Raw genomic sequence first — 27,923 nt, 5'->3', positions numbered from 1 at the left:
AATATGACATATGCATATTAAAAAATGTACAGGAACCCATTAGAATTGATGCCTATGGAGAAAGGAAATTGGAGTGTGGGTGGGGAAGAGCAGGAATAATACATCAAAATACAACATTAACACAACACAGCACAACAACACAATGAAAGACAATGAAACAAACTGCAATAAAACACAGGGGCCTTGATCAACCAATGATGATCATGGTCTAGCAACTCAGTAGTATTATTAACTCTGTAAGATGTATAAAAAAGCATGTTTATCATCCAAATTCTTTATACCAGAAGAAGTCTGTCTATAAATACATCAGAGTGTTAGGGAGTAAACTATTACTGAATTAAATGAGACTTATGTTGTGACCCAGTGCATACAAATTCACAGTATGTGAGTAACTTCAAAGATGCTGCCCTCTATATCCTGTTGTAGAGCCTCTGATGATCTTTAAAAATGTAATCTCCCAAGTCTGGATATGATCAGACTCACCTGCAGAGCATTACAATAGATACAGATTCCTGGAATGGAGTCCCCTTGGCACAGTAAGAATTCCTTGGGGCTGGGCCTGGGAATTTGCTTTTTAAGTTCCTGGGTGATTCATTTGCTTACAGGCATTTAGCACTGATCTGAACTACAATGCAGCTCTCAGGAGGACAGCTGAGTTAGCTCTAAGTGATTCTTGCTTCAAAACTCTAAGTTCCCATGTATATGACATTAACAATGTACAGTGCACAGTATTAATTGAAAAGACAAGTTCCTTCCCTACAGGCACAACTTGCAAACCACAACCAAGTCAGACACTGGGCAAACTAAATAGGAACAATATTTTATTACTTATATCCATATAAGTAATATATGCCCCTTCCTGAGACTGTTCTGATAACTGGTGGCATGTCCCTCCTTCAAATAACAGAGACCTCCTCTCTGTCTCGGCCCTGACAGTGTAGTGATGGGCCTTTTCTCTAAAACTTTCCTATGATGTTTTCGTACACTGTGACTCAGAATGGCCTAATTTCTTAACTAAAAATGAAAACCTGTTCCTTTTGGCTACAACAGTCTTCTTTTAACATATTTTAAATATTTTCCCCTAAGTTAATCATGACCACATATTCTTACCTAACTATATTATTGAACTCTAATGATGATATAATATAAACTCACTATGGAACTCAAGTGACTCCTTAAAGATTTCTTCTGACTTTTGACTCTCTGCAATTCTAACAAAGAACTAGAAGTGGGGAGGGAGGTGGGAGGGGGTTCAGGATTGGGATCACATGTACACCCGTGGCGGATTCATGTTGATGTATGGCAAAACCAATACAATATTGTAAAGTAATTAGCCTCTAATTAAAATAAATACATTTAAATAAAAAAAAAAGAACTAAAAGGGAAAATTGACTATTGAGTCACAGTGAAATCAAACTTCAGTTAAACCTTGAAGAGGCTGTGTTACAGCACCTGGTTCCTGAGATAGAGGAGTCAGGAGGAGCTCTCCTCCTGAGGAGGGGCTGTGCTTAGAAGAGTCATCTCTAATTGCTATTGGGGTTTCTGAGCTCAGTAAGTAGGAAACTTCAGGACTCACTCATGTAGAAATGAGTTCCTTCAATTCTCTACAGGGCATTTCTTTTGGAAAAGGAACAGACAGGGGAACTGGTATCTCCAATCCAGTGTGCATTAAAAAAGAAAATGCATACATCATTTTATAAAAGAATTATAAAAATTCAGGGAATGGACTGTTTTTCAGCTTCTCAAGTCTCTAGAAAGTATAAAGTTGTAATGGAAAAAGGAAATCAAGCCACCTTTGACTTTTTCCAAAAGCGGTGTTAGATATTCCTAGTAGTCTACACATAGATCATCTGAAGCAGTGGTGCCCGACATTTTGTGGTTTGATTTTATGACATCTACTTTCTTCAGTCTCAGAAGAAAAGAGTAATAGATTATGTCATTATTTTGAAATTAATTAAAATTGGTTTTTAAAAGAATTTTCCAATATTTTTAACTTAATTATAAATATTCTAAGGCAGTAGATCTCATATAATAGTATACTTAAGAATCATACGTGGTGAGGTGTCAGCCTTGCTAAAAAACGTAGAATTTTGTTCATATCTTTAGATGGTTTACTTGAGAAAGTCTTGGTTGGAAGCTAAAATACTACCCTAAAAGCACAACAATGACTAGACATCCATGATGAGGGCAACAACAAAACTAAAATGTTATTAAAGCTAAAGTTCTTGTCTATAAAGGATGAGTAAATTAATCACCTATACTTTTAAATGTGTGCTTTATTTTTATTTAACTTCTATCCTCATTAAAGATTCTTATTCATTGAAAAATCTGTCCAAAAAAAAAAAAAAAACTCTGTCCCCAAAACACACCCAATACCTTTGCAGTGAAAAAACTTACAAATCTATTAGATTGAACAAATCCCATTTAGCATCTTAATGAAGAAATCATCCAACAGTTAAAATGATAATGTTCAGGAAAGGAGTACTAGTACATGGAAAACACATTCATTAGAGGGAAGAACAACAGGAAGCCTGGCTGTACCTGGTAGGGTTAGTTCTTCTAGTTCAATCACTGAGCGACTGCTGCTGTAATAGTCCTTCATAAGTTTCTGTAGGTCTTCAGGTGTCCCTGGTTTTGGCTCTGATTTTGCAAGAATATCAGTAATTTTCTTCTGACGAGAAAGAAGTAAAAATGGGAAGACAGATTTTTAGAGTGGCATTTGGCTGAGGATAGGTTGATTCCTCTGGCATTTAAACTGTAAATAGGTTCTGGTGATGGCCAAGTGTGAATGGGAGTTCTAATAAATACACTTGAGAAAACTTGAAAGATACTTTTTAGACATAAATACTGCTTTGAAAAGCAGATGATCTAAGAGACTCCTTGGTCTATGATTTCTAGGAGAACTAAAAATCTTGCAGGAGTCTATAATAGGTGCTGCTGCTGTTAAGTCGCTTCAGTCGTGTCCAACTCTGTGCGACCCCATAGACAGCAGCCCACCAGGCTCCCCTGTCCCTGGGATTCTCCAGGCATTTTCTGTTAAAAGGCAATAAGTGTTTATTTTGTTTTTTTATTCTTTCACTTACTTGTGTTATATACAGAGCTTGCAGTCAATATGATACTATTTCTTTAAAAACTGTTATTGATATTTGCATTATGCCCAGGCATGTGGTCAGTTTCTGTAAATGATCCTTGTGGATTTTTTTTCTTTTATAGAATTTTTATTTATTTTACTATTTATTTATTTATTTTGGCCATGCTGGGTTTTCATTGCTGCACAGGCTTTCTCTGGTTGTGGCAAGCAGGGGCTACTCTCTAATTGCGGTGTGCTGGCTTCTCATTGTGGTGACTTCTCTTTTTGTGGAGCGTGGGCTAGGGTGCTTGGGCTTCAGTAGTTGCCGCACGTAAGCTGAGTAGTTGCAGCTCCCGGGCTCTGGAGCACGGGCTCAACAGTTGTAGCACACGGGCTTAGTTGCTTTGCAACATGTGAGATCTTCCCAGATCAGGGATCGAACCCATGTCTCCTGTACTGCCAGGTGGATTCTTTAATCACTGAGCCACCTTAGGCTTCCCTCGTGGCTCAGATGGTAAGGAATTTGGCTGCAATGCAGGAGACCTGGGTTTGATCCCTGGGTTGAGAAGATCCCCTGGAGAAGGGAATGGCTACCCACTTCAGTATTCTTGCCTGGAGAATTCCATGGACAGAGGAGTCCAGTGGGCTATAGTGCATTGGGTTGCAAATAGTCAGACACGACTGAGCCACATGACTTTCACCAAGGAAGCCCTAAAAGTCAGTAAATCTTCTTGCTTATGGAAACCCCTTTCTAAGTTTCATACGATCTGTATTCCTGGGAGAGTAGAATTTGAGAATTTCTTGTGTAACCTGGATCTTAAGGCACTGAGTTTCAGTTTGGATTTCTGGGATTAAAGTAAGAGCTGCAGGAGTAATCTCAGCAAAGAAGTACACTGAAAAAGGGCACTTAAGACCCTGAATGCTCAAGTCTTGGGAGAGACATCTCGAATTGGCCCCATGAAAAGCAGAACAGGAAATGCTCTACAACATCTATTTTGATTTGGATTTACTTGTGTAGCATATACTCAATGCCTGCAATGTACTAGGAACATAAATTGTTCATTTAACTTTCATCATGAACTTCCCTTCTTATATCTTTCTAATATTTCACCAAAACTTCAGAAAGGTCCTTCCTTGTCTCCTACACCACCTTTTCCCCCCTCCGTCCATACTATGTTCCTTTTCATACCACTGCCAAGAACAAAGTTCTGTCAAATGAATCAACTTTAAAAAAAAAAAATGTCATCAGTGGGCACATTTCATCATGACCTCAGCCAAGGCTAAAATATCTAGCTAGAGTTCTGACCTTGAGCCCCAAGAATGTAACACTCTTAAGGCCATTACTGTACAAACTATCAAAGAGAAGTTAAGGTCATTTCTTTAAGGACTTGCCAAACCTCAGCCAATTTGGCATCTCCCATCTTCCTATTCGGCCATATGCAGGCAAGAAAAACATAGGCACACACACTCTCAGTCTTCTAAAAGCTTGCTGGTAAGTAATTGGTTTGAGTCCATTTTCTTTCCTCTAATCCCAATCATATTTCCTCTGCTGACCAAAGCAGTAGACCCTTCTTGGCAGGGAGAGAATTACACTGCTGTTTTCACAACAGTGGTAGAAGGTCAAAGCTAACCACACTTTCTTCATAAGAAAGTCTGTATAGGAGCAACAGAGTTTCCCATATGTTCACAGGCAATCTGAAAATGCAAGGGGAGTCTTTTGCTTTAAATTATGGTTCAAACTTAGAGTCAGAAATGCCTTATACTTACACTACTTTCATCTGCTTAATCTTTTCTTATTAATACTCTAAGATATAAGATTTTTTAAAAAATGAAATGGTTAAGAAAAGAAGGTTGGTAAATTTCTTTTCTTGGATAAATCCAGAGGGGCCAGAGGGCAGGACAGCTCTGGGCCCCTTCTAAAATTAGAAACCCATGTCTGACTTCTAACCACAGTGAAAACACAGGGTAACAAAGATGCCTGGTAATCCACAAGGCTGAAATAGGAATTCGAAGAATTTATTTTTAGCTCCAGCAGAAACACTTATTACTAGTGACCTTAAGAGAGTCACCAAAGCTCAGTGAGTTTTACAACTTTTGAATCTCTAAAGTGGGGATTACAATAACTGCCTCGCCAAAGTACACAATATAACAATGTGATGGAAACCACGCAGGGCCACACCACTGTAAAAAATAATATTACCTTTTTCCTCTTCCTGGTCTTGGTGGCATCTTCATTTGTTTCCTTTGGTTGTATCAAGAAACATTCTTTAGGCTATAAAGAAACGCAAATGAGAAAACTTTCATCTTAGCGTGATGAGCCATTCCCTGGTGGCTCAGCTGGTAAAGAATCTGCCTGCAGTGTGGGAGACCTGCATTTGATCCCTGGGTGAGGAAGATCCCCCAGAGAAGGGAACAGTTATCCACTCCAGTATTCTGGCCTGGATTTCTGGAGAATTCCATGGACTGTATAGTACATGGAGTCCAAAGAGTCAGACACGACTGAGCAACTTTCACTTCACTTAGCATGATGAGGTGTCAACTAACGGTATGAATCCCAAAGTACCTATTGTCATGCATGTATTCTGCAGAATATCTTGGTAATACGGACAAAGAAATGTTGCAACATCCACTGTAGGCTATTATGCAGGGGCTGGCTGAGAGAATTTGTAAAAGTGAGAAACTGCAGATGACCTAAGACAGGACATATGAACAAAGGTCAAAATGTGTGAGTGAGTGAATATATGTTTTGAGGTGGTGGTACAGGGTATTAAAAGTGGAAGACAGTGGCCAGGTTTGTAAAATATAGGCAGAAAGAAATATGGTTAAAATTAAGATATAGTAAAAATAAAAGTCTTTGACTAGCATGACTGGTGTGGTCTACTAACTAGCAATGTGTGAGACTGTATTTCCAAGTCACTGACATCATTTTGTTATCCATTCCTTTCCTCTTCTCAATAGGCACAGAAAATCTGAAGTAGGATATATTTACTTACATTTTTATAAAACCAGCTGCACCGAATGCCTTATCTACAGTGACTACAAAATGAATGTTTCTGCTAATGGTCTGACAAAAGTCTCAGCACCATGGCATCCTGAGTAATTGATTTTGCCTGTAGCCTTGACCCCTGGAGTACCCTATACAGTTTAGTGCTATTTTTACCCTAAGGGTTCTTTTTTTAAGCGTAGGAAAACAGGAAATTTGGGCTAAGACTTTGATTTATAAAATGGAATGCTTCAAATTCCATATTTATTAATCATAAGCAGTTGTATAAAATGTTTCCTGTGTTGGATCTTTTATGCAACATTTTCAAACCAGTTGCCAAGTAAGATATAAAATGTAAGTGAAAACTTATTCTGAGTTTTTTCTTCATTGAGTTTCCATTCCAACTAGAGAGTACTCAGTTTTAGCTGGTAAACTACTAACTAAACCAATCTTGTCTCCACTGGTTCTGTTTAAAATGAGTACAGATGAAGCTCTCTATTAAAGTTTGCAGACAGTCTGAAGATTAAGAATGCCTATGGCCTGAAGTCAGAGAAATATAACGCTATATAATTTCTTCAAGGCATGGGGCCAGGACCAGCAGTTTCTAGACTCTATTTCAGTGGTAGAGAAGTAGATTCAAGTGGGAATCTTGAAATCTCAGCTGCTTCTTAGTTAAAACAAAAACCCTGCAAAGTACAAATGCATCATAGCTAAAGAAAGAAAGATATTATGATCTCTCTTATTTAGAAAGTTAAACTGTCTTGTAGATGCAGATACACTCTAATCTGATGCCAATTAGAACCGGGGCCATGGCTGCTAATATGTCACAGAAGCTGCCAGACAGTCCTAAGAGTCCAGTTACAGATCAGGTCAATGTCGGCTTATGCTCCTAAGGCAAAGCCTGCATACAATTAGTAGATCCCTAGATGCCTCAAGGCATACTGCAGTATCTTGTCACCAGTAGCAAGGTTTTGGGGAAGCAAATGTAGAATCTATTTCATTTCCCTATTTAGCAAATGGAGGTGCTCTCCGAGTGTATGTTCAATGTGTGGACTTGTATTCATGTTAGGTTTACAAAGCTAATTAAACACAACAGAAATTAAATGTGGAAATGAGTTCAGTTATAAGGACATGGATTCTCCAATTCCAGAAGGAAAAAAAAAAAAAAATCAACAATTCTGAATCATGCAAAGGGAAAAAAAAAACAGGCTTGACAATTGCTTTTGTCAAGATTCTGTATATTAGGTTCAAACTCTTACGTCATCTTAAAGGAAATACAGTATGATATTTATGTTCTGGGAGCAGTCACTTTAGCTGGCTGCAGCAGGATGCTAAGGAAGATGCGAGTTTATGGATCAATTTCCATAAAAGTAAGATGACTTTATGAAGAAACACAAATCCCTCAGTACTGAAATTTCTTAACCTTTGCTAACTGCCTTACAAATGCTGATGTTTACCCTCAGAGAGACAAGGTAAGAAGATGAGGAAGCACCACAGCCGGCCAGTTAACCATTTATAGAATCAATTCCAAGAGTGTCTGTCTTTGGCAGGTAATAAGTTATGTCATTTCTTTATGCAGTGATTTTTAATATATGTACCTGGAGTATTAAGTTAAAGATTTAGAAGAATCACATTTGCCCCAAAACATTTAACAGGAAAACTTATTAAGCATTTAGAAAAGCAATTAATTGGGGGTATGTTTTCAATTACTTAAAGTGTCAAAAATTATATTCTTTAAGAAGGAGGCTTCTGGTTTTAACCATGGCAAATCATTTGCAAAACACTAAAATGAAAATAAAGGAAACTGAAAAGATATAAATCTGTAAGGACCAAGAAACCATAAGAGAGGACAACCGTAGTGGAGAGATTTCAACAATTTTTTGAAAAATGGAAAGTGGCTGAAACTGGATGGATGCTATTTAGCAGAGGGAGAGAGACAGCTAGGACCTGGGTTTCTAGAGAGCTGGCAGCTAGCAATACGTGTGTCTGTTTCACCTACTTGGCCCTGAAAAGGTTGAGTAGTGGGTGGTACAGGGTACTACCGAGGCGAAAGGGCTTGAAATAAAAAGAGACTGGATGAAAGTTTACATTTAAAATGATTTGCCTCCTTCCTACTCCCATCTGGCTCTATCTTCTGTCCAGGCAGCCAAGCAATTATCCTATTACTGCTTCCTCTCATCTTGCTCTTCCTGACAGAAGACTGGAGATTTATGCTCTGGAGAGAATAAGAAGACCAAGAAGTCTAGCACAGGGGAGACAGGGCAGAGACTGAGACTCATCTCCTTTTCTTGTCCCTCTTTCAGGATGTCTCAAGCCAAGTTACACAGTACAGGCAGGAGACTACTGAATTCTTCTCTGGAAAAATAACATAACCTAAGACAAATGCCACAAGAGAGTGACTTTGGGGGTTCCATAGTAAAAGTCCTGCTTTCTTATCATATCACCCTACCAACAGCTCTACTAATTGACAAGTCCCATTTATGCACAAAAGTTTTCCATCAACTTTTTAGCATATCTCTCTTCAATATGACTAGACAGCTAAAGTTAATTAGACATCTAAGGAAAGTCTCTAACATGAGAGCAAATAAACAAAAAGAAGAAAGAACCCCAAGGAAACAAATTACAATTACAATACTATTCTTAGAAGTACAATTACAAACAAAATGATTACAAATTATTCAAAACAATTATAATTAGTATTCACAGAGAGATGAGGGAAGAATTTCCAGCTATGAAACAAAAACAGGATGCTATACACAAGGGAAAAAATCAGAAAAAAACATTAAAACAAATAAGAAAGTTGGAATAAAAATATAGGAGGAAGGCTTGAAGAAAAGTAGAAAAATCTTCCAGAAAGATGAAAAATAATAAGAAAAAAGTAGTAACAAAATTAGAGAGTCAGCTTAAGAGAGTCAACATGACAATAAAAGGTATTATAGAAAGTAAGAATCATATAAAACAGTAGGAAAGAAGTGATTAAAAAATAAGAAAAACTTTCCAGAGCTAAAAGAAACTTTCTAGAACATGAAACTCCAAATTCAAAGTCCATTAAGTATACAGTACAATGGATAAGAAAAATATCCCCACTAAGGAAAATTACTATGAAATTTCAGAACATCATGGACAAACAAAAGACTCTAAGAACTTCAAAAGAAAAACAGTAACATAAATAATAAAAAGGTCAAAGAAAATAATAGTGTCAGACCTTGCAACAACAGTAATGAAAGCCAGAACTCAGTGGGACAAAGCTTTCAAAAGTATGGGGAAAATTTATTTGCAAATTATAGATTTTTTTATACCCAGAAAAACTATCAGTCAAGTTAAAAGGAAAATGTTTAGATTTCAGTAAACATTCTCAGATATTTAAGGTCTCAAAAAATTTACTTCCTACTTGCGGATACTAAATGCTCTATTCCAGCACTGCTACTGCTAAGTCGCTTCAGTCGTGTCCGACTCTGTGCGACCCCATAGACGGCAGCCCATCAGGCTCCCCCGTCCCTGGGATTCTCCAGGCAAGAACACTGGAGTGGGTTGCCATTTCCTTCTCCGATGCATGAAAGTGAAAAGTGAAAGTGAAATTGCTCAGTCGTGTCCGACTCTTATCGACCCCATGGACTGCAGCCTCTTCCATCCATGGGATTTTCCAGGCAAGAGTACTGGAGTGGGGTGCCATTGCCTTCTCCATTCCAGCACAATAAAGGGCTAAATTAAGGAAGAGGATGATATAGGATTCAGTAAATAGAGAGACCAATCCAGAAGACAACTGAGGGAATAGCAAAGAGAAGTCTCAGTTGCTCTGCAAGTCTAGAAAATAACCAATTCCAAATGGAAAAAAAAAAAGTGTGGAGATGCGTAGGAAAGAACAATAACTGTTTTAGTTGAGCATATGGAAAATATTATTTACGGGCATGTGGAAGAGATGTTGTAACATATGGGAGCAATTAACAATAGGAACACAGCAAGTCTGGCAAATGAAGAAATGAGGTAATTATTAATGCCATGAAAATAAACAATTGTATAATAAAGTAGAGATGATTATAGCTTCTCTTTTTCTCGGCATTGAACAGTATTTCCATGGTCATAATAATGAAAGAGTGACAACTGTTCTAACCAAAATGTAATATTGTGTTGGCAGAGGAGGTAGCAGTTGGAGAGGGAATAGGGCATAGATGATAGGATTTTGTCCTTGTATGCCACCTCAGGAAGATAATGTCAAAAATTGGGAAATCAAGAAACTGCAATATAAAATATAAGGTAGCAAATAAGAAAAACAGCTAAAGACTGAGAGTGGTTGCCACTAAGGAAAGACTTAGATAAGAGAAGGGAAGAAGACTGCTGTTTTTCCACTAAAAACCTTTAATCGTCGTCATCGTCGTCGTCGACGTGAAGTTGCTCAGTCGTGTCCAACTCTTTTCGACCCCATGGACTATAGCCTACCAGGCTCCTCACTCCATGGCATTCTCCAGGCAAGAGTACTTGAATGGGTTGCCATTTCCTTCTCCAGGGGATCTTCCCAACCCAGGGATCGAACCTGGGTCTCCTGCATTCCAGGCAGATGTTTTAACCTCTGAGCCACCAGGGAAGTGGCCAAAAAAACCTTTAATAGTGTTTGATTATTGCTTTGGTAAAAAGATAAAATTTAAATTGTCATTTTATAACAAAAACAAGCATGTTCACTGTAAAAATTAAGACAACTTAGGGATCTCCTTCATGGTCCAGGATTAGGAATCCGCCTGCCAATGTGGGGGACATGGGTTCAATCCCTGGTCCGGGAAGATTCCACATGTTGTGGGGCAACTAAGCCTGTGTGTCATGAGTGAGCCCTCAGCTCTAGAGACTGTGCCCCACAACAACAGAAGCCACTTCGATGAGAAGCCCACACACCTTGTCTAGAGAAAGCCTATGCGCAGCAATGAAGACCCAGCACACCCAAAAATAAAATAAATGAGTAAATAAATAAAATAGTTAAAAAACAAGCAACTTAGAACTGCTTATTTGGTTTGGTCAAAAGTTATTCAATATACACTCACCAAAATGTTTAAATAAAAAGATTGATAACTCCAAAAGTTGATAAGAGAATAAGGCAAGTAAAACTAATACACTGACAGTGGAAGTGGAAAAATGGAACACTCATTTTTGAAAAAAGTCTAGCAGTTTGTGCAAAACTAAATATGATCCAGCAGTTCTATTCCTATGTGTTTACTCAAGAGAAATAAAGATTTATGTTAACAAAAAGGCTTGTATATGAATGTTGATTTCAGATTTATTCATAATAGACCCTAACAAGAAATAGTCACAGGCATCCATTAATAGAAGAATGGATAATAAACTGTGACACATTCATATAATTGAATATTATTCAGTGTTATGAACTGAACTGTGACCCCCATAATTTATATGCTGAAGCCCTAATCCCTAATGTGACCATATTTGGAGATAGGGCCTTTAAAGAGGCAATTAAAGATAAAGAGATCATAAAGATGAAGTCATAATCCAGCAGGACTTGTGTCTTTGTAGGAGGAGGAAAAGACACCAGGAATGTACATACACAGAGAAAGACCACGTGAGGACACAGTGAAAAGGCAGCCATTTACAAGCCAAAGAGAAAAGCATCAGGAGAAACCACGCCTGTCAATACCTTGATCATGGACTTCCCTCTTCCAAAATTGTGAGAAATAAAATTCTGTTGTTTACACCACTCAGGCACTTTGTTATGACAGCACTATAGACTAATCCACTCAGCAAAACAAGAAAGAAAGAGAAAACAAAGAAAGACCACTATCATCAACACAGATGAGCCTAAATAATATTATGCTGAATAAAAGACATCTAGAGCCAAAGAGTGTACCCTGTATGATTTAATTTGTGTGAAATTCTAGAAAAAGGAAAACTAATTTTGGGGGGAAAACATCAGAATAATGGTTGCCTCAGGGGCAAGCAGTTTTGAAGAGGACATTTGACACTTCTCTATTTTTTTTGTATGTTAACTTTACTTTAAAAGGGAAGAAAAGAACTTTAAAATTTTTATTTATTTATAAATATTTTAATACTATTTTATTAAATATTAAAATATATTTCAATATTTATTTTAAAGTAAATATTGAACTTTAAAAAATAATATGCATGCTGAAGCATCTGAGCGGATTGTACTGATTTTGAAAATTTGAAATGTATCAAAAATAAGGTGATAGATGGATGGTATCTGAGCACCGTGTTCAAAACTTTTGGACAGAGACACAATCACATAAGAAATCTTTAAAGGGAATTCCCTGGCCGTTCAGTGGTAAGGACTCTGTACTTTAACTTCTGAGGGCCCAGGTTTGATACCTGGTCAAGGAACTAGGGGAGAAGGAAATGGCAACCCACTCTAGTACTCTTGCCTGGAAAAATCCCATGGACGGAGGAGCCTGGTAGGCTACAGTCCATGGGGTCATGAAGAGTTGGACACGACTGAACGACTTCACTTTCACTTTTCACTTTCATGCATTGGAGAAGGAAATGGTAACCCACTCCAGTATTCTTGCCTGGAGAATCCCAGGGACAGGGGAGCCTGGTGGGCTGCTGTCTATGGGGTCGCACAGAGTTGGACATGACTAAAGTGACTTAGCAGCAGCAGCAGCAAGGAACTAGGATCCCACAAGCTCCACGTTGCAGCCAAATTAACAAACAAACAAAAGTCTTTAAAGATATTAAAGGTGTGCCTTGGTGATTCTCTAAAACACAAGTCTAGGAAGCTTAAGGAGTCTTGTCCAATAATTGTCTCAGCTGAGGCCCAAGGTACAGAAGGCTTTATCTGAGTCTCTTTCTGTTTTGTAAGTTCATTTGTTTCATTTCTTTTTAGATTCCACGTATAAGGGATGCCATATGGTATTTCTCCTTCTCCGTCTGACTTATTTCACTCAGTATGACACTCTCTAGGTCTACTCATGTTACGGCAAATGACATTATTTCATTCTTTTTAATGGCAGAGTAATATTCCATTGCATAGCACGTGGAACTCTACTCAATGTTATGTGCCAGCCTGGATGGGAGTTGGGTTTAGGGGGGAATGGACACATGTGTATGTATGGTTGGGTCCCTTTGCTGTTCACCTGAAACTACAAACATTGTTAACTGGCTATATCCCAATACAAAATGGGCCTCCGTTGTGGCTCAGCTGATAAAGAATCTGCCTGTAATGTGGGAGACCTGGGGTCGATCCCTGGGTTGGGAAGATCCCCTGGAGAAGGGAAAGGCTACCCACTCCAGTATTCTGGCCTAGAGAATTCCATGGACTTTATAGTCCATGGGGTCACAAAGAGCTGGACATGACTGAGTGAATTTCACTTCATTTTGATACAAAATAAAATGGTTAAAGTTTCAAAAAAAAAAAAAAGATGGTTTATCTGGAAAAGATTTGTGGGTGTGACTTTTGCCTAATAGAGTAAATCCCCAGAAGCATCATAGGAAACCCACAAAATTCCTAAAGGAGTTATATATTCAGAAACTGAGAGGATCAGAGATGAACCCTCAGATTTCTATTGTCAAGAAGCAAGCTGAAAGAGCTGCTTAGTTGCAAATACATGTTACCTTTCATTTTTTTTTTTAAAGAGAGGATGACTCAAAGGACAGAACAAGAACCCAAAGAGCAGAGTCAAGAACCATAAGACCTTGAGCCTTAAGACTTAATTAAGAAACTCCCAACACTTGCTGAATGTTGTGGATGAATGACTCTTTGTTCCTCTGGTTTGAATAGAAATGTCTATAAAGTCATCCAGTGTTTGTCTCACTGCTTGGTGATGGATATATAGAGGTTAGATAACTTGTCTCTTTAGTTACACAGGTTGAGAAGAAATATACTCAAAGAGCTATACTTAAGGGACTAAATCCAAGGAACCTCAACTGCATGTGGACTTGATCTATACAATGAAATTCTGGGCACCGAACTCATGCTGTAATGGCATGAGATTTTTGCAGCCTTGGGAGGGGTGAATATATTCTGCATATGTAGTAGTAGTAGTGTTAGTCACTCAGTCGTGTCTGACTCTTTCCAACCCCATGGAATGCAGTCCACCAGGCTCCTCTGTCCATGGGATTCTCCAAGCAAGAATACTGGAGTGGGTTGCCATGCCCTCCTCCAGGGGATCTTCCCGACCCAGGGATTGAACCCAGGTTTCCTGCAATGCAGGCAAATTCTTTACCAGTTGAGCTGAGCTGAGCTACGGGGAAGAACCATTCTGTATATGGGAGGGATGTAAATCACTAGGGGTCAGAGGGCAGACTGTACCCAGACCCCAGGATAGTTAGCAGTGAACATTGTATCCTGGTATTCATCCCCTTCTCTTAAATGTGGATCGGATTTACTGATCTACTTCTAATAGCATATGGAGGAAGTGATGTGATGTCAGTTCTGAGTGAGTCTGAGATTAGTTCTGGTTTCAGTTTTGAATGATCTTGATCACTCCCTCATGGGTCATGTGGCCTGGAGAAAGCCAGGGGCAATGTTGTGAGGCAGCCCTAAGGGAAGGCTCACTTGATGAGGAAGTTCAGTTCAGTTCGGTCACTCAGTCGTGTCCAACTCTTTGTGACCCCATGGACTGCAGCACACCAGGACTCCCTGTCTATCACCAACTCCCAGAGTTTACCCAAACTCATGTCCATTGAGTTGGTGATGCCATCCAACCATATCATCCTCTGTCATCCCCTTCTCCTGCCTTCAATCTTTTCCAGCATCAGGGTCTTTTCCAATGAGTCGGTTCTTCGAATCAGGTGGCCAAAGTATTGGAGTTTTGGCTTCAACATCAGTCCTTCCAATGAACACTCAGGACTGATCTCCTTTAGGATGGACTGGTTGGATCTCCTTGCAAAAAAGGGACAAAAAAATGCCAAGGGATTCTCAAGAGTCTTCTTCAGCGCCACAGTTTAAAAGCATCAATTCTTCAGTGCTCAGCTTTCTTTATAGTCCAACTCTCACATCCATACATGACTACTGTGAAAAACCATAGCTGTGACTAGACAGACCTTTGTTGGCAAAGTAATGTCTCTGCTTTTTAATATGCTGTCTAGGTTGGTCATAACTTTCTTTTTAAGGAGTAAGGGTCTTTTAATTTCATGGCTGCAGTCACCATCTGCATTGATTTTGGAGCCCCCAAAAATAAAGTCTGACACTGTTTCCACTGTTTCCCCATCTATTTCCCGTGAAGTGATGGGACCCGATGCCATGATCTTAGTTTTCTGAATGTTGAGCTTTAAGCCAACTTTTTCACTCTCCACTTTCACTTTCATCAAGAGGCTCTTTAGTTCTTCACTTTCTGCCATAAGGGTGGTTTCATCTGCATATCTGAAGTTATTGATATTTCTCCCAGCAATCTTGATTCCAGCTTGTGCTTCATCCAGTCCAGCATTTCTTATGATACTCCATATATAAGTTAAATAAGCAAGGTGACAATATACAGCCTTGATGTACTCCTTTCCCGATTTGGAACCAGTCTGTTGTTCCATGTCCAGTTCTAACTGTTGCTTCCTGACCTGCATGCATACAGGCTTCTCAAGGGGCAGGTCAGGTGGTCTGGTATTCCCATCTCTTTCAGAATTTTCCACAGTTAATTGTGATCCGCACACTCAAAGGCTTTGGCATAGTCAATAAAGCAAAAATAGATGTTTTTCTGGAGCTCTCTTGCTTTTTTCGATGATCCAGTGGATATTGTCAATTTGATTTCTGGTTCCTCTGCCATTTCAAACCCAGCTTGAACATCTGGAAGTTCACAATTCACGTATTGCTGAAGCCTGGCTTGGAGAATTTTGAGCATTACTTTGCTAGGGTGTGAGATGAGTACAATTGTGCAGTAGTTTGAACATTCTTTGGCATTGCCTTTCTTTGGGATTGGAATGAAAACGGACCTTTTCCAGTCCTGTGGCCACTGCTGAGTTTTCCAAATTTGTTGGCATGTTGAGTGCAGCACTTTCACAGCATCATCTTGTAGAATCTGAAATAGCTCAACTGGAATTCCATCACCTCCACTAGCTTTGTTCATAGTGATGCTTCCTAAGGCCCAATTAACTCACATTCTAGGATGTCTGGCTCTAGGTGACTGATCATGCCATTGTTGTTATCTGGGTCATGAAGATCTTTTTGTATAGTTCTTCTGTGTATTCTTGCCACCTTTTCTTAATATCTTCTGCTTCTTTTAGGTCCACCCCTGGAGAAGGAAATGGCAACCCACACCAGTACTCTTGCCTGGAAAATTCCATGGACAGAGGAGCCTTGTAGGCTACAGTCCATGGGGTCACAAAGAGTCAGACATGACTGAGCAACTTCACTCTCTCTGTTAGGTCCATATTATTTCTGTCCTTAATTGAGCCCATCTTTGCATGAAATGTTCCCTTGGTATCTCTAATTTTCTTGAAGAGATCTCTAGTCTTTCCCATTCTATTGTTTTCCTCTATTTCTTTGCATTGATCACTGAGAGAGGCTTTATTATCTCTCTTTCTATTCTTTGGAACTCTGCATTCAAATGGGTATATTTTTCCTTTTCTCCTTTGCTTTTTGCTTCTCTTCTTTTCACAGCTATTTGTAAGCCCTCCTCAGACAGCCATTTTGCTTTTTTGCATTTCTTTTTCTTGGGGATGGTCTTGATTCCTGTCTCCTGTGGAATGTTACGAACCTCCGTCCATAGTTCATCAGGCACTCTATCAGATCTAGTCCCTTAAATCTATTTCTCACTTCTACTGTATAATCGTTAGGGGTTTGATTTAGGTCATACCTAAATGGTCTAGTGGTTTTCCCTACTTTCTTTAAGTCTGAATATGGCAATAAGGAGTTCATGATCTGAGCCAGTCAGCTCCTGGTCTTGTTTTTGCTGATTGTATAGAGCTTCTCCATCTTTGGCTGCAAAGAATATAATCAAGCTGATTTTGGTGTTGACCATCTGGTGATGTCCATGTGTAGAGTCATCTCTTGTGTTGTTGGAAGAGGGTGTTTGCTATGACCAGTGCATTCTTTTGGCAGACTTCTATTAGCCTTTGCCCTGTTTCATTCTGTACTCCAAGGCCAAGTTTGCCTGTTACTCCAGGTGTTTCTTGACTTCCTACATTTGCATTGCAGTCCCCTATAATGAAAAGGACATCTTCTTTGGGTGTTAGTTCTAAAAGGTCTTGTAGGTATTCATAGAACCATTCAACTTCAGCTTTTTCAGCACTTCTGGTTGGTGCATAGACTTGGATTACTGTGATTCTGTCGTTTTTGAGATTGCATCCAAGTACTGCATTTCAGACTTTTTTGTTGACTATGATGGTTACTCCATTTCCTCTAAGGGATTCTTGCCCACAGTAGTAGATATAATGGTCATCTGAGTTAAATTCACCCATTCCAGTCCATTTTAGTTCATGGATTCCTAAAATGTTGACATTCACTCTTGCCATCTCCTGTTTGACCACTTTCAATTTGCCTTGATTCAGGGACCTAACATTCCAGGTTCCTATGCAATATTGCTCTTTATAGCATTGGACCTTGCTTCCATCACCAGTCACATCCATACCTGGGTGTTGGTTTTGCTTTGGCTCCATCTCTTCATTCTTTCTGGAGTTATTTCTCCACTTATCTCCAGTATGATACTGGGCACCTACTGACCCGGGGAGTTTATCTTTCAGTGTCCTATCTTTTTGCCTTTTCATACTGTTCATGGGGTTCTCAAAGCAAGAATACTGAAGTGGTTTGCCAGTGGTCCAGTGGACCACATTTTGTCAGAATTCTCCACCATGACCCGTCCGTCCTGGGTGGCCCTACACGGCATGGCTCATAGTTTCATTGAGTTAGACAAGGCTGTGGTCCATGTGATCAGATTGGTTAGTTTTCTGTGATTGTGGTTTTTAGTCTGTGGGCCCTCTGATGGAGGATGAGGAAGTGAGGCCTGCCAACAGCCACCTGAATGAGTTTTGAGGAGGATTCTTCACAATGGAGCCACTAACCTTCAGCTTATAACCTGACTGACGACTGATGAGATATAGGTAACAGAGGCTGAGATAAGGAATCTTTTCTGTTTTAAGCTACTAACTTTGGAGGTAATTTGTTATGCAACAAGAAAGAGAGAGAGAATTGAGACACCATATGGAAAGGAAGAAGGTAAATCAGAGAGTAGACAACACAGTCCTCTTTTTTCTTCATCAAGAATAATACTGAAGTTAAAGAGCAGGAGAGATACGAAATGATCACTGTGAAAATAATTAGTAAAAATATGCTGCAGTGAGAAAGGTAAGTAAGAGGGGAAAGTGATAAGTACTCTTGCTGAAGATTCTTTTATGATCCAAGGAGATAAACAAAAAGCTAGTTCAAGAAAAAAGAAGTTCAGTGTGGTCTCTGAGGGGGAGAGGATGGGTCATGGAACCATTAAAAGGCTACTGACATCATGGAGGCATCAATGAAAAGTCACGAAATCCCTCATAAGGGATTATATTCTGGGAACCATAATTACAAAGTCACTAGGGTTGGCTCTGAAATGACTGATGTTGAGGAGGAAAGAGGGTGATGCAATCTCTAGAAGTAGGGGAGTTCATGATTTATTTTGGAAGCAGTATTTGGAAAAAAAAAAAGAACTCTTGGCAAATCTTTATACTCACATTATTAAGGAGGCCAAGGATGATTATTCAGATGTAAAATGGTTGCTAGAGATGATGTAGTTGTAAGGGTAAAAAACTGTTATAAAGTTATAAATCTGCTGCTTAAAAAACTGGACAGATGGGAGATGTAGACTCAGGAAGAGAAATGCAGGCCCAGCTATGGCAAAGGAGGGAACACTATCCAACTGGACACATACTCTCGCCTGGTGATATTAAAGTCTAAATGCACATTACAGCTAGCAGAAGAAGGCCAGGCAGCTACTACCCAAGTTTAAAACAAAACAAAACAAACAAAAAACCTTAAAGAACAGCAAACAACTAAGCAAATTTGAAAAAAAAATTCAAAACTTAAATATAGCAAAAAATAATTTCTTTTATTTTTCTTTTTTATCCAGGAAAAAAAATGTATAATTACTGTTAGAAAACAAATACTTGGTTATATGCGCCAAACGAATCACGCGCCTATGGCTGTGCTAGGTTACCACAGTGGACACAAACGAAATGCTGGTTCCTAAGGTGCTTACGGACTAGTTGGAGACTCAACCTTTATGTGCATAAACAGCTCGAGAAGGACTCAAGAAAGCACAGTCAGCCTGACAAAAAGGTGGTCCTTGGGGTGGTGAGATGAGTTCCAGAGGGAGCAGAGCATCAGGAGACAGGACAGGGAGGCCAGAGAGGAGCTCGAGGGACTGTGTGGTATTAGGGCTGGAAGAGGAAAGATTCCCAGCTCTAGTATCAAGGTGGGGGACCCTTCAAGGAGGGGCTGATGACAGGACAAGGGTCAGGGAGCTCCACTGGCAGCAGAGTCAGGGAGCTGATGCCTCACAGCTGGGACATGAAGGGTTGAGATGGGAAGAGTGGGATTCCAGTCTAGTCATTCATGCTTCCTTTTCACAAATGAGTGTCAGTTCAGGGAAGGTTCTGTACCAGGGGCAGTGGAGATGCGCAGAGGTGTACAGCCTGGTGGGGAGACCAGAGAGTGAGATGGATAACACTTAAATAAGGCAGAGGGCACAAGGAGATCCCTGTGTGAATCTCTGATCAGGGCAGTAAAGCTAGGCCTGGGAGAGTGATTAGGGCACTGTGTCTACCTAGGACCTTGATTCTTTAAAGCAATTTGTTAGCAAAAGAAATCACAGCAGGGTGAAAGAGGTTAAAATGAACAGTCAAATCTTAATTTTTTGTGATTTTTTTTTTTTTCCCTTAGCAGAAAATACCAATGGTATGTGACCAACAAAGCACTTGATGACACAGTACATCTAATTTTTCCAAGCTGAATGAGGAAGGACATGTGGAAAGGGAACTGGAAGCAGTGTCATCCCTCAGGGGGTGCCTTGAAGGCAGTCAGATGGGTTATGACTCCTGGTACCCCTCACTCTGAGCTTCAGGTTCTTTGTCAAATGGGATCTCCCTGCCCTCCCAGGGCAGCTGTGATGATTGTGAGTCATGACCTTACACAGCGCCTGTGCGGAGTGCTCAACCAATTGTTTTATTGTTGTTGAAACTTGGGTTGCTGAAAGATAGGTGAATGCTCATGGCAATTAAGAATGTGTTTAACTTTTTCTTCCTCAATTTTTCTCTTTTCTTCCTGTGGTTCTCTGTCATTTATCTAACTTGATTGTGGGAAAAGAAGACTCAAGGAGGAAGAAGGTAAAAAATAGGTGGATATTCAGCAAGGTGAAGGCGCTGCCAATAAAAAGACAGTAAAGATTCAGACCTGAGTGAGTTTATTAATGCAAATTTATTCTTTCACCAAAGAGCCCAGAAAAAGTGAGGTGCAATCAAAAAGAAAATCAAGGGAGAAAGTAAGGAAAAAGAAAGTCAGTGGGCTACAAAGGACACTGGGAAACAAGTTCTGCAGGGAGGCACCGATTAGAGGTGGAGGTTAAAGAAGGCATGACTATGCTGTGGTCAGTAGAGTAAGTTAAGATAAAAATCAAACCCCATCTTGGTAAGATAAATTGAAAAGCTAATGATGTTAACCTGTAGGTCTTAGAGTGGTTAAAACTGAAATTTATATAAGACGTTGGAGTTAAATATTTAATGGCTGGAGAGAAAACCAAGATGGATTATACATTAACTATGTAAATTTTTCTGCATCCCCCACCCCACAAAGAAAAAATAAAAGACCTGAAGTATATTTCACTATAATATTTATCACTTCAGTGCTTACTCTTTGCCAACCACTGTTTAAAGAGCTTAATAAGTATTAATCATTTAATCCCCACAGCAACTCTGTGAAGAAAATACAATTAACACCATTTTACCAATAGAGAGATGAGGCACAGAGAGTTTAACTTGCCCAAGGAATCACAGCTTGCAGGTCACCACAATGCAAAAACTGCTTCCTACAATTATCCTAAGCCTGGTCACAAACTTTGGGTAGAGTCACCCTCTAGCGGGGAATGAGTTTAGGGCCACCTACAATGAGAATGGGCTTCCCTGGTGGCTCAGTGGTAAAGAATCCACCTCCCAAAGCAGGAAACCCGGGTTTGATCCCTGGGTTGGGAAGATCTCCCAGAGAAGGAAATAGCAACCCACTCCAGTAGTCTTGCCCGGGAAGTCCCAAGAACAGAGGAGCCTGGTGGGCTACAGTCCAGAGGGTCGCAAAGAGTAGGATGTGATTTAGTGAATACACAACAATGAATAAGATCACAAATCATTCCTGAGAAGGAGATGGTGGCTTTGGACTGACAGTAGGTAGTCCTTTAAAAATCACACATGGTTGCCAATTCGGTTGGAGGGACACATAAGGTGAAAAAGCTGAAAATGGATGTGAGTGGCCAATAAAAAGAATGAAAAGGCAATAAAAGATCGTAGTTTATCAGATTCCCACCTGTGGTAATACGAAGGTGGAGAATCCCTGATAAGAATTCACACAACAGACACGATGCTAGATAGTCATGAGGCCCCGAGAGCCTCCTCGCAGCGTGGTTTGGCCCTGTGATCGTGTATTGGTGTGGGGCTCACCTTGCCTATATTTATGCTATTTGTCTCCTCCTAGGAACGATACCCAAAAGAATGAGGCTGGGTCTGTGGTAAAAATACACTACAAGAATCTGAGATATCATTATTCTACAATACATTTCTATTATTAAAAAAACAAAACAAAACAAAAAACCACTAGAGGGAAAATTTACCTTGCTGGTCTGTAATTAATGAAGCCTGACTCTTTCAAAGGCAGAGAAGGTAGCTTCCCTCAACCCCACCCACAACCGGCACTGGAACACAGGGAACGCTGCAGAAGGGAAGAAGAGGCTGATTTCAGAGCCAACAATTGTGACTCTCACCGGTTTGACTTTCTTTGACAGGGCAGGACCTGGAGCTGTCTCCTGCTGAGTCATTTCTGTGTCTCCTCCTCCTTCACCACCTGATGCTCCTAGGAAACATAAAGATTAAAAATTAGAAAAGCACCCCTCTCTTTCTCCCATTTCTAGCATAATCTTGGTACCATCTTTTCAGAAGGTTCTGTCCCTTGACTCATTAATTTCACCTCTAAGAAGCTGAATTTAAGAAAATGATCCAAAATGAAGATAGCGATTGAAGAACCAAGGTGGCAGTATTATTTATAAACCTGCACAAATGAAGATTATTCAGATGTCTAAAACTGAGACTGTTTAATTAAGGAACACACACTGAGTTGCATGGTTGAACTCTTCATTTTCAGATAGAAAAGTTGTTGCTTGCAGGGATAAAGTAATTTGCCCTAGGTCACATAGCTGGGAACCCAGATCTATCTGAGTCCAAGGTCTTCCCCCACAAGTGATGCTGCCTGTACTGAGAACTAGCCAGCTCTCAAACGAAAGAAAACGTGACAAAAGGATTATACATCATGAGAAATTCTTATTTTAAGTTTATAAAATCTTTCAACACTGGAAAAAGTAAATTCTTGTCCTAAGAATCAGGAAAAAAAAAGTTTTTAACAATATTTCTGTTTAAAAAGCTCTCTTAAAGAAACATGGCAATCACAGGTTTTTTTTACTTCCCATGCTATGCTATGCTATGCTAAGTCACTTCAGTCGTGTCCGACTCTGTGTGACCCCATAGACGGCAGCCCACCAGGCTCCCCCGTCCCTGGGTTTCTCCAGGCAAGAACACTGGAGTGGGTTGCCATTTCCTTCTCCAATGCATGAAAAGTGAAAGCGAAGTCGCTCAGTCGTGTCCGACTCTTATCGACCCCATGGACTGCAGCCTACCAGGCTCCTGGGATTTTCCAGGCAAGAGTATTGGAGTGGGGTGCCATTGCCTTCTCCTTACTTCCCATAATGCTATCCTGTCTTCCAGATTTTAGTGGCTGTTCTATCTGAATACATTTTTGAATCTTTGAAAGACTTCACTCACTCCCTTTGAGTTTTTCTGTACATCTCAAAGCCCAAAATATGAGTCTTGAGTAATACTGGTCAGAATTCATATTTAGGTACAGATTAACTAGTCCGGTAGTCTTGAGACGGTTAGTTTTATGTATCAACTTGATTGGGCCATAGGGTGGTCCAGATATTTGGTCAAACATTACTCTAGATGTTTCTCTGTAGGTGTTTCTGGTTGAGATTAACATCTGAATGGGTGGACTGAATAAAGCAGACTGCCCTCCCTAATGTGGAAGGATATATCCCATCAGGTATGGCTGGAATGGAACTAAAAGTATGACCCACCCTGAGTAAGATAATTTTTTCTGCCTTTGGACTTGAAATGAAACATTTGGCTCTTCCTGGATCTGGAGCCTGCAGGCCAATGATCTGGAACTATACCATCAGCTCTCCTGTTTCTCAAAGCCTTCTAACTAGAATTGCAACTAAACAATTGGCTCTCCAGGGTGGCCAGCTTGTCGGTCCACGCTGCTGATCCTGGGGCTTGACAGCCTCCATAACTGCATGAGCTAACTCCTTTACACACACACACACACACAGACACACACACACATGACAGAGAGACAAAGAGAGAGAACAATACATATAGATAGATATGTAGCAAAGATATCTATTTCCCTATGGCTTCTGTTTTTCAGGAGAATCTTGCTTCATAACTGTGTAGAGTGAAAAAAAGGACTCTACCCAATCAAGCAGTAGCAGGTAGAAGATTAACAGGGCTTTTTAAATGAATGATTAAGTTGGCACTAAAAGTATTTATAGAACTGCTTCTGGAAAGAAAGTAGTAGTAGTCATATTTTCCCCTATTCCTCCTGTTAAGTTACAGCGAAAACCCCTGAACATTATACATAAAACAAACAGAGGAAATCTCTGAAAGGTGGAGAGAAGTCAGACGGGCTAGGGACTTTGAGGCCCAGGGAACAACACAGTGGTGAACTCAGTAGATTTTCTTTTAGCTCATTATCTCAGACTTGGAGCTAAAGAAGCTAGTAACTTGGAAATGCTAAGTGTGAGCAGAAAAAAAAAAGCCCCAATAAAAGTATGCTATATTTAACAAAATGACCAGGAAAAGGACAGCCTACCAAGACTGAAAACCTTTAGATAACAACTACTTGATTCCAGCCAAACACAACAGAAAAGCTGTGACCCTGCCTACCCCAGCAAAGGCTGGGTGGGGAACCAAGCCTTCCACCTTTGTCTGGCTGTAACGAGGCACCCCAACTTCTCTTCCACCTTCCCTCAGGCTGGTGGTCAGAAGTGGTCGAGTAGGGACTGAACTCCTGAAGAGATTTTCCTCCCTGAAGGGCTGTGGGAAACCCCTGTTCTCTAGCACCACCACCACCAGTGCAGTTCAGTGGAAAACATGTGAGCCTGGACTTACCCCTCCTCCCGGCAGTAATGAAGGGTACCTCTCTTTCCCACTACAGTCAGAGAAAGCCTAGTAGAGAATCAGGACTCTCCATACTGCCCAGTGGTAATGAGGCCAACACCTACACTAGTGTTTCAGCAACCACTAAAAAAGCTATACAAAGAAGTACACTCAAAAATATTAAGACAAATCAAAACAGAATTCTAAAAAGTTCAAGTAACTCACAAGAAGGCAGGAAAGATAAACAAGAAATAGCAAATAAACAGAAAAGATGAAATAAAATTACAGACTTGAATCCCAACATATCAATAATTATATAAATTTAAATGATCTAAACACACCAATTTAAAGACAGAGGCTGACAAAGTGGATTAAAAAACATGACCTAACTACATGCTGGGGCTTCCTGGATGGCTCAGTGGTAAAGAACCTGACTGTAATGTAGGAGACGTGGGTTCAGTTCCTGGGTCAGGAAGATCCCCTGGAGTAGGAAATGGCAAGCCACTCCAGTATTCTTGCCTAGAATATTCCATGGACAGAGGAGCCAGCCAGGCTATAGTCCATGGGGTTGCAAAGAGTCGGACATGACTGAGCATGCATGCACCTATATGCTATTTATATGAAACTTATTTCAAATATAACAGTATAGCTAAAAGCAAAATGATGGATGAAATGTAACATGTAAATATCGATAAAAAAAGCAGGGGTTATATTAATACATTATACTCTATTGATTATATTAATATCAGCTTATATTAACATATTTATATATATCCGATATTAATATCAGACAAAGGTTGAATAAATTAGTTGTTTCTTTAGCCTGTGATGCTTTTTAGTTCCAAAAAGAAAACTGCTTTTCTGAAGTAAAAATGCTAGTTCTGTGATTTCCATTAAGAAAGTATGACAAGAACAGCATGGGGACCCAATCTAGCCAGCCTGGCTCCAGCATCTAGATTCCTCCAGGACTGCTGGCATTTGAGGAATTGAAGCCAGGACTGCACCGCTCAGTCCCAGTGGCTGACTCAGCCCATGGAGTGGAGTCCCCAAGACGGTGCCGTTTTGTCTCCAAATCCCTGAGGGTCTACATTAAAAAAAAGAAAAGGACATGACCAGATGGGATTCGTTAAACTCTTCCAGAAGTGGAGTCAAGTACACTGTTCTTTTTCAACCCCAGGCGAAAAGAGCAAAAAGCTAAAATTAAAAGTTGCACATATATTTTTCCTTCAATCCCTGTCTTTGTCCTCTTCATGAGAAGTATCAGAAATCCAATTTCTCAGCAACTTCTGTAAGCTTCTAAGTATTTGCTTGCATGGACTCCTTCAAGGCCCTAGGGAGAGTACTGGCAGTGGATCATGGATAACTTTTCTTTAAAAATTCGCAAAATAAAGATATATGGGGATTAAAATAAATACAATAGACCACTGTCTATTTCCACTCAGAACTCATCTCTGTCGCTATCCTAGTGAGTGATGTTGGAGCTGGAGTGAGCATTCTGGGGATCCACTTAGAGGGAGATGATTGGACAGACTCTGAGTTTAATGAAATATTATAATATAACCTTATAATAAGGCTCATAATCATAAAGCCTATAGTTAAACTACTGCAGGCTGTCCTGGTGTATGAACGTTTTCAGGAATATTCCTACCACCCTTTGCCAACTTACCAGACATCTGACACAAAGTGTACAGGGCCAGAAGTTGTGGATTGTAACACAAACACACCTGTAGCCTCCTTCCTTGGAATGATGCAGGAAGTGGAGGAGAAAGCAGGTTTGGGATGAATGAAACCAGAAACGAGACAGTGGAAAATTCTTCTAATCATCAGAAATGTAAAACTGTAAGCAGAAAATTAGGTTCTCGTTTTGTGTGTTCAAAACGGAAAGTCTCTCTCATATAGGAATATATAAGATAAAGCATTTTACAGTTTAAAAAAACACATTTTTTTCTTATCTAATGAAAATGAATAAAATAAAACTTTTCAGAATTCTTATGTTCATAACAGTACTGTTATGATTTCTTATTTAAAACAATGTCTTTCATATCTTATTTTGTATCTGTAATTTTGTATTTTTTTTCTAAGAGGCCCCACCCTGCCAAACTGCATAAGATTCAGGCCTCACAAATCCTAGATCTGCCCTAGCTATAGACCTGCTTAACTCCCCTATGGTTCTCATATTTTCTCAGCAGAATAAATTCCTGAAACACACAACCTGGTAAGTTTCAAAAGCATGACGCTAAGCAAAAGAAGCCAGAATCAAAAGGCTATATCATGTGTGGTACTGGAAAAGGCAAAACTATAGGAATAAAAAACAGATCAATAGTTACTGGGGATGGGAAACTTCTGGGGCTGTTGGAAATGTTCTATATCTTAATTGTGGTAGTGGTTACACAACTGTCAGTCAGTTAATATGGGCTCAGTAGTGTCTGACTCTTTGTGATCCTATGGACTGTAGCCTGCCAGGCTCCTCTGTTTATGGGATTCTCCAGACAAGAATACTGGAGTGGGTTGCATTACAAAAAACTCATGGAATCATACACAAAACTGGGTTAATTTTACTATGTAAAATTTACTACGTAAATTTTAAAAAAATTATTTAAAAAATAATTTTACTATGTAAATTATTCCTCAATAAGCCCAACTTTAAAAAATAATGATAGAAGCTAAGTTTTTTTAATGTCTGAGTCTACAAGCTTAACCCTCACACTACCCTTGCATGAGAAGATGGTGCTTATAGCTAAATGTTTAGCTAAATGATGTTTCCTTCTATTCTGTTTGCTAAGAGGTTTGTTTGTCCTTTTATTTTAAAACCATGAAGAGGTGTTAAGCTTAATGCAATGCTTTTTGTTTTTGCACTTATTGAGATGATCATATGGGCTTCGCCTATAATCTGTTAATGTGGAAAACTGTAAAAATATGTTGTCTAATATTAAATAAACCATTCTTGCTATTCCTAGGATAAATCCCAATTTGTCAAGATATATTTCTTTTTTAATAATGTTGGTTATATTTTGGCTACCATTTTATTTTAGACATTCATTTACATAATTTTCCTTCCTAGTATTGTTCTTGTCTGGTTTAAGTATTGAGGTTATATTAGCTTCCTAAAAGGGCTTCCCTGGTGGCACAGATGGTAAAAAATCTGCCTGCAAGCAGGAGACATGGATTCAATCCCTGGGTGGGGAACACCCCTGGAGAAGAGAATGGCTACCCTCTCTAGTATTCTTGCCAGGAGAATTCCATGGACAGAGGAGCCTGGTAGGTTACAGTCCATGGGGTTGCAAAAAGTCAGACATGACTGAGTGACTAACACTTTCACTTTTTTTAACTTCATAAAAGAGTTGGGAATGTCTCCTCATTTTCTGTTCTCTGAAATATTTGTATATAGTTAAGATGACCTATTTATTGATATTTGGTAAAATCTGTTAGTAAAAGAAAAAAAGAAGCAGAGTGTAGTATTCTTTTTGTGGGTATGTTTTAACAAATGCTTCAACTTCTAATGGTTATATAATTATTTAGATGTTTCATTTTTTTACTCAA

General features: G+C 39.5%; 1 protein-coding gene and 1 non-coding gene across 4 annotated transcripts in view; both read right to left on the bottom strand.

Annotated features, from left to right (window-relative positions):
* CMSS1 (cms1 ribosomal small subunit homolog) overlaps positions 1–27,923 on the bottom strand; it is a 394,807-nt gene that overhangs the window by 17,602 nt on the left and 349,282 nt on the right. For all 3 annotated transcript variants that reach the window (XM_061380648.1, XM_061380581.1, XM_061380491.1), the window contains 3 exons: positions 21,938–22,026; positions 5,271–5,342; positions 2,542–2,671 (listed from right to left, as the gene is read on the bottom strand). In XM_061380648.1, the coding sequence (XP_061236632.1) occupies positions 2,542–2,671; positions 5,271–5,342; positions 21,938–22,026 (291 nt within the window). The remainder of the gene's footprint in view (positions 1–2,541; positions 2,672–5,270; positions 5,343–21,937; positions 22,027–27,923) is intronic.
* Positions 10,564–10,635, bottom strand: TRNAS-GGA (transfer RNA serine (anticodon GGA)). Its single transcript has one exon. It is a non-coding gene; the product is annotated as a tRNA-Ser (tRNA).

This window comes from Bos javanicus, chromosome 1, assembly GCF_032452875.1.
Source record: "Bos javanicus breed banteng chromosome 1, ARS-OSU_banteng_1.0, whole genome shotgun sequence".
NCBI classification, from domain to species: domain Eukaryota; kingdom Metazoa; phylum Chordata; class Mammalia; order Artiodactyla; family Bovidae; genus Bos; species Bos javanicus.
Note: the sequence above shows the minus strand (reverse complement) of the source record. Positions and strands in the feature narration are given on the sequence as shown.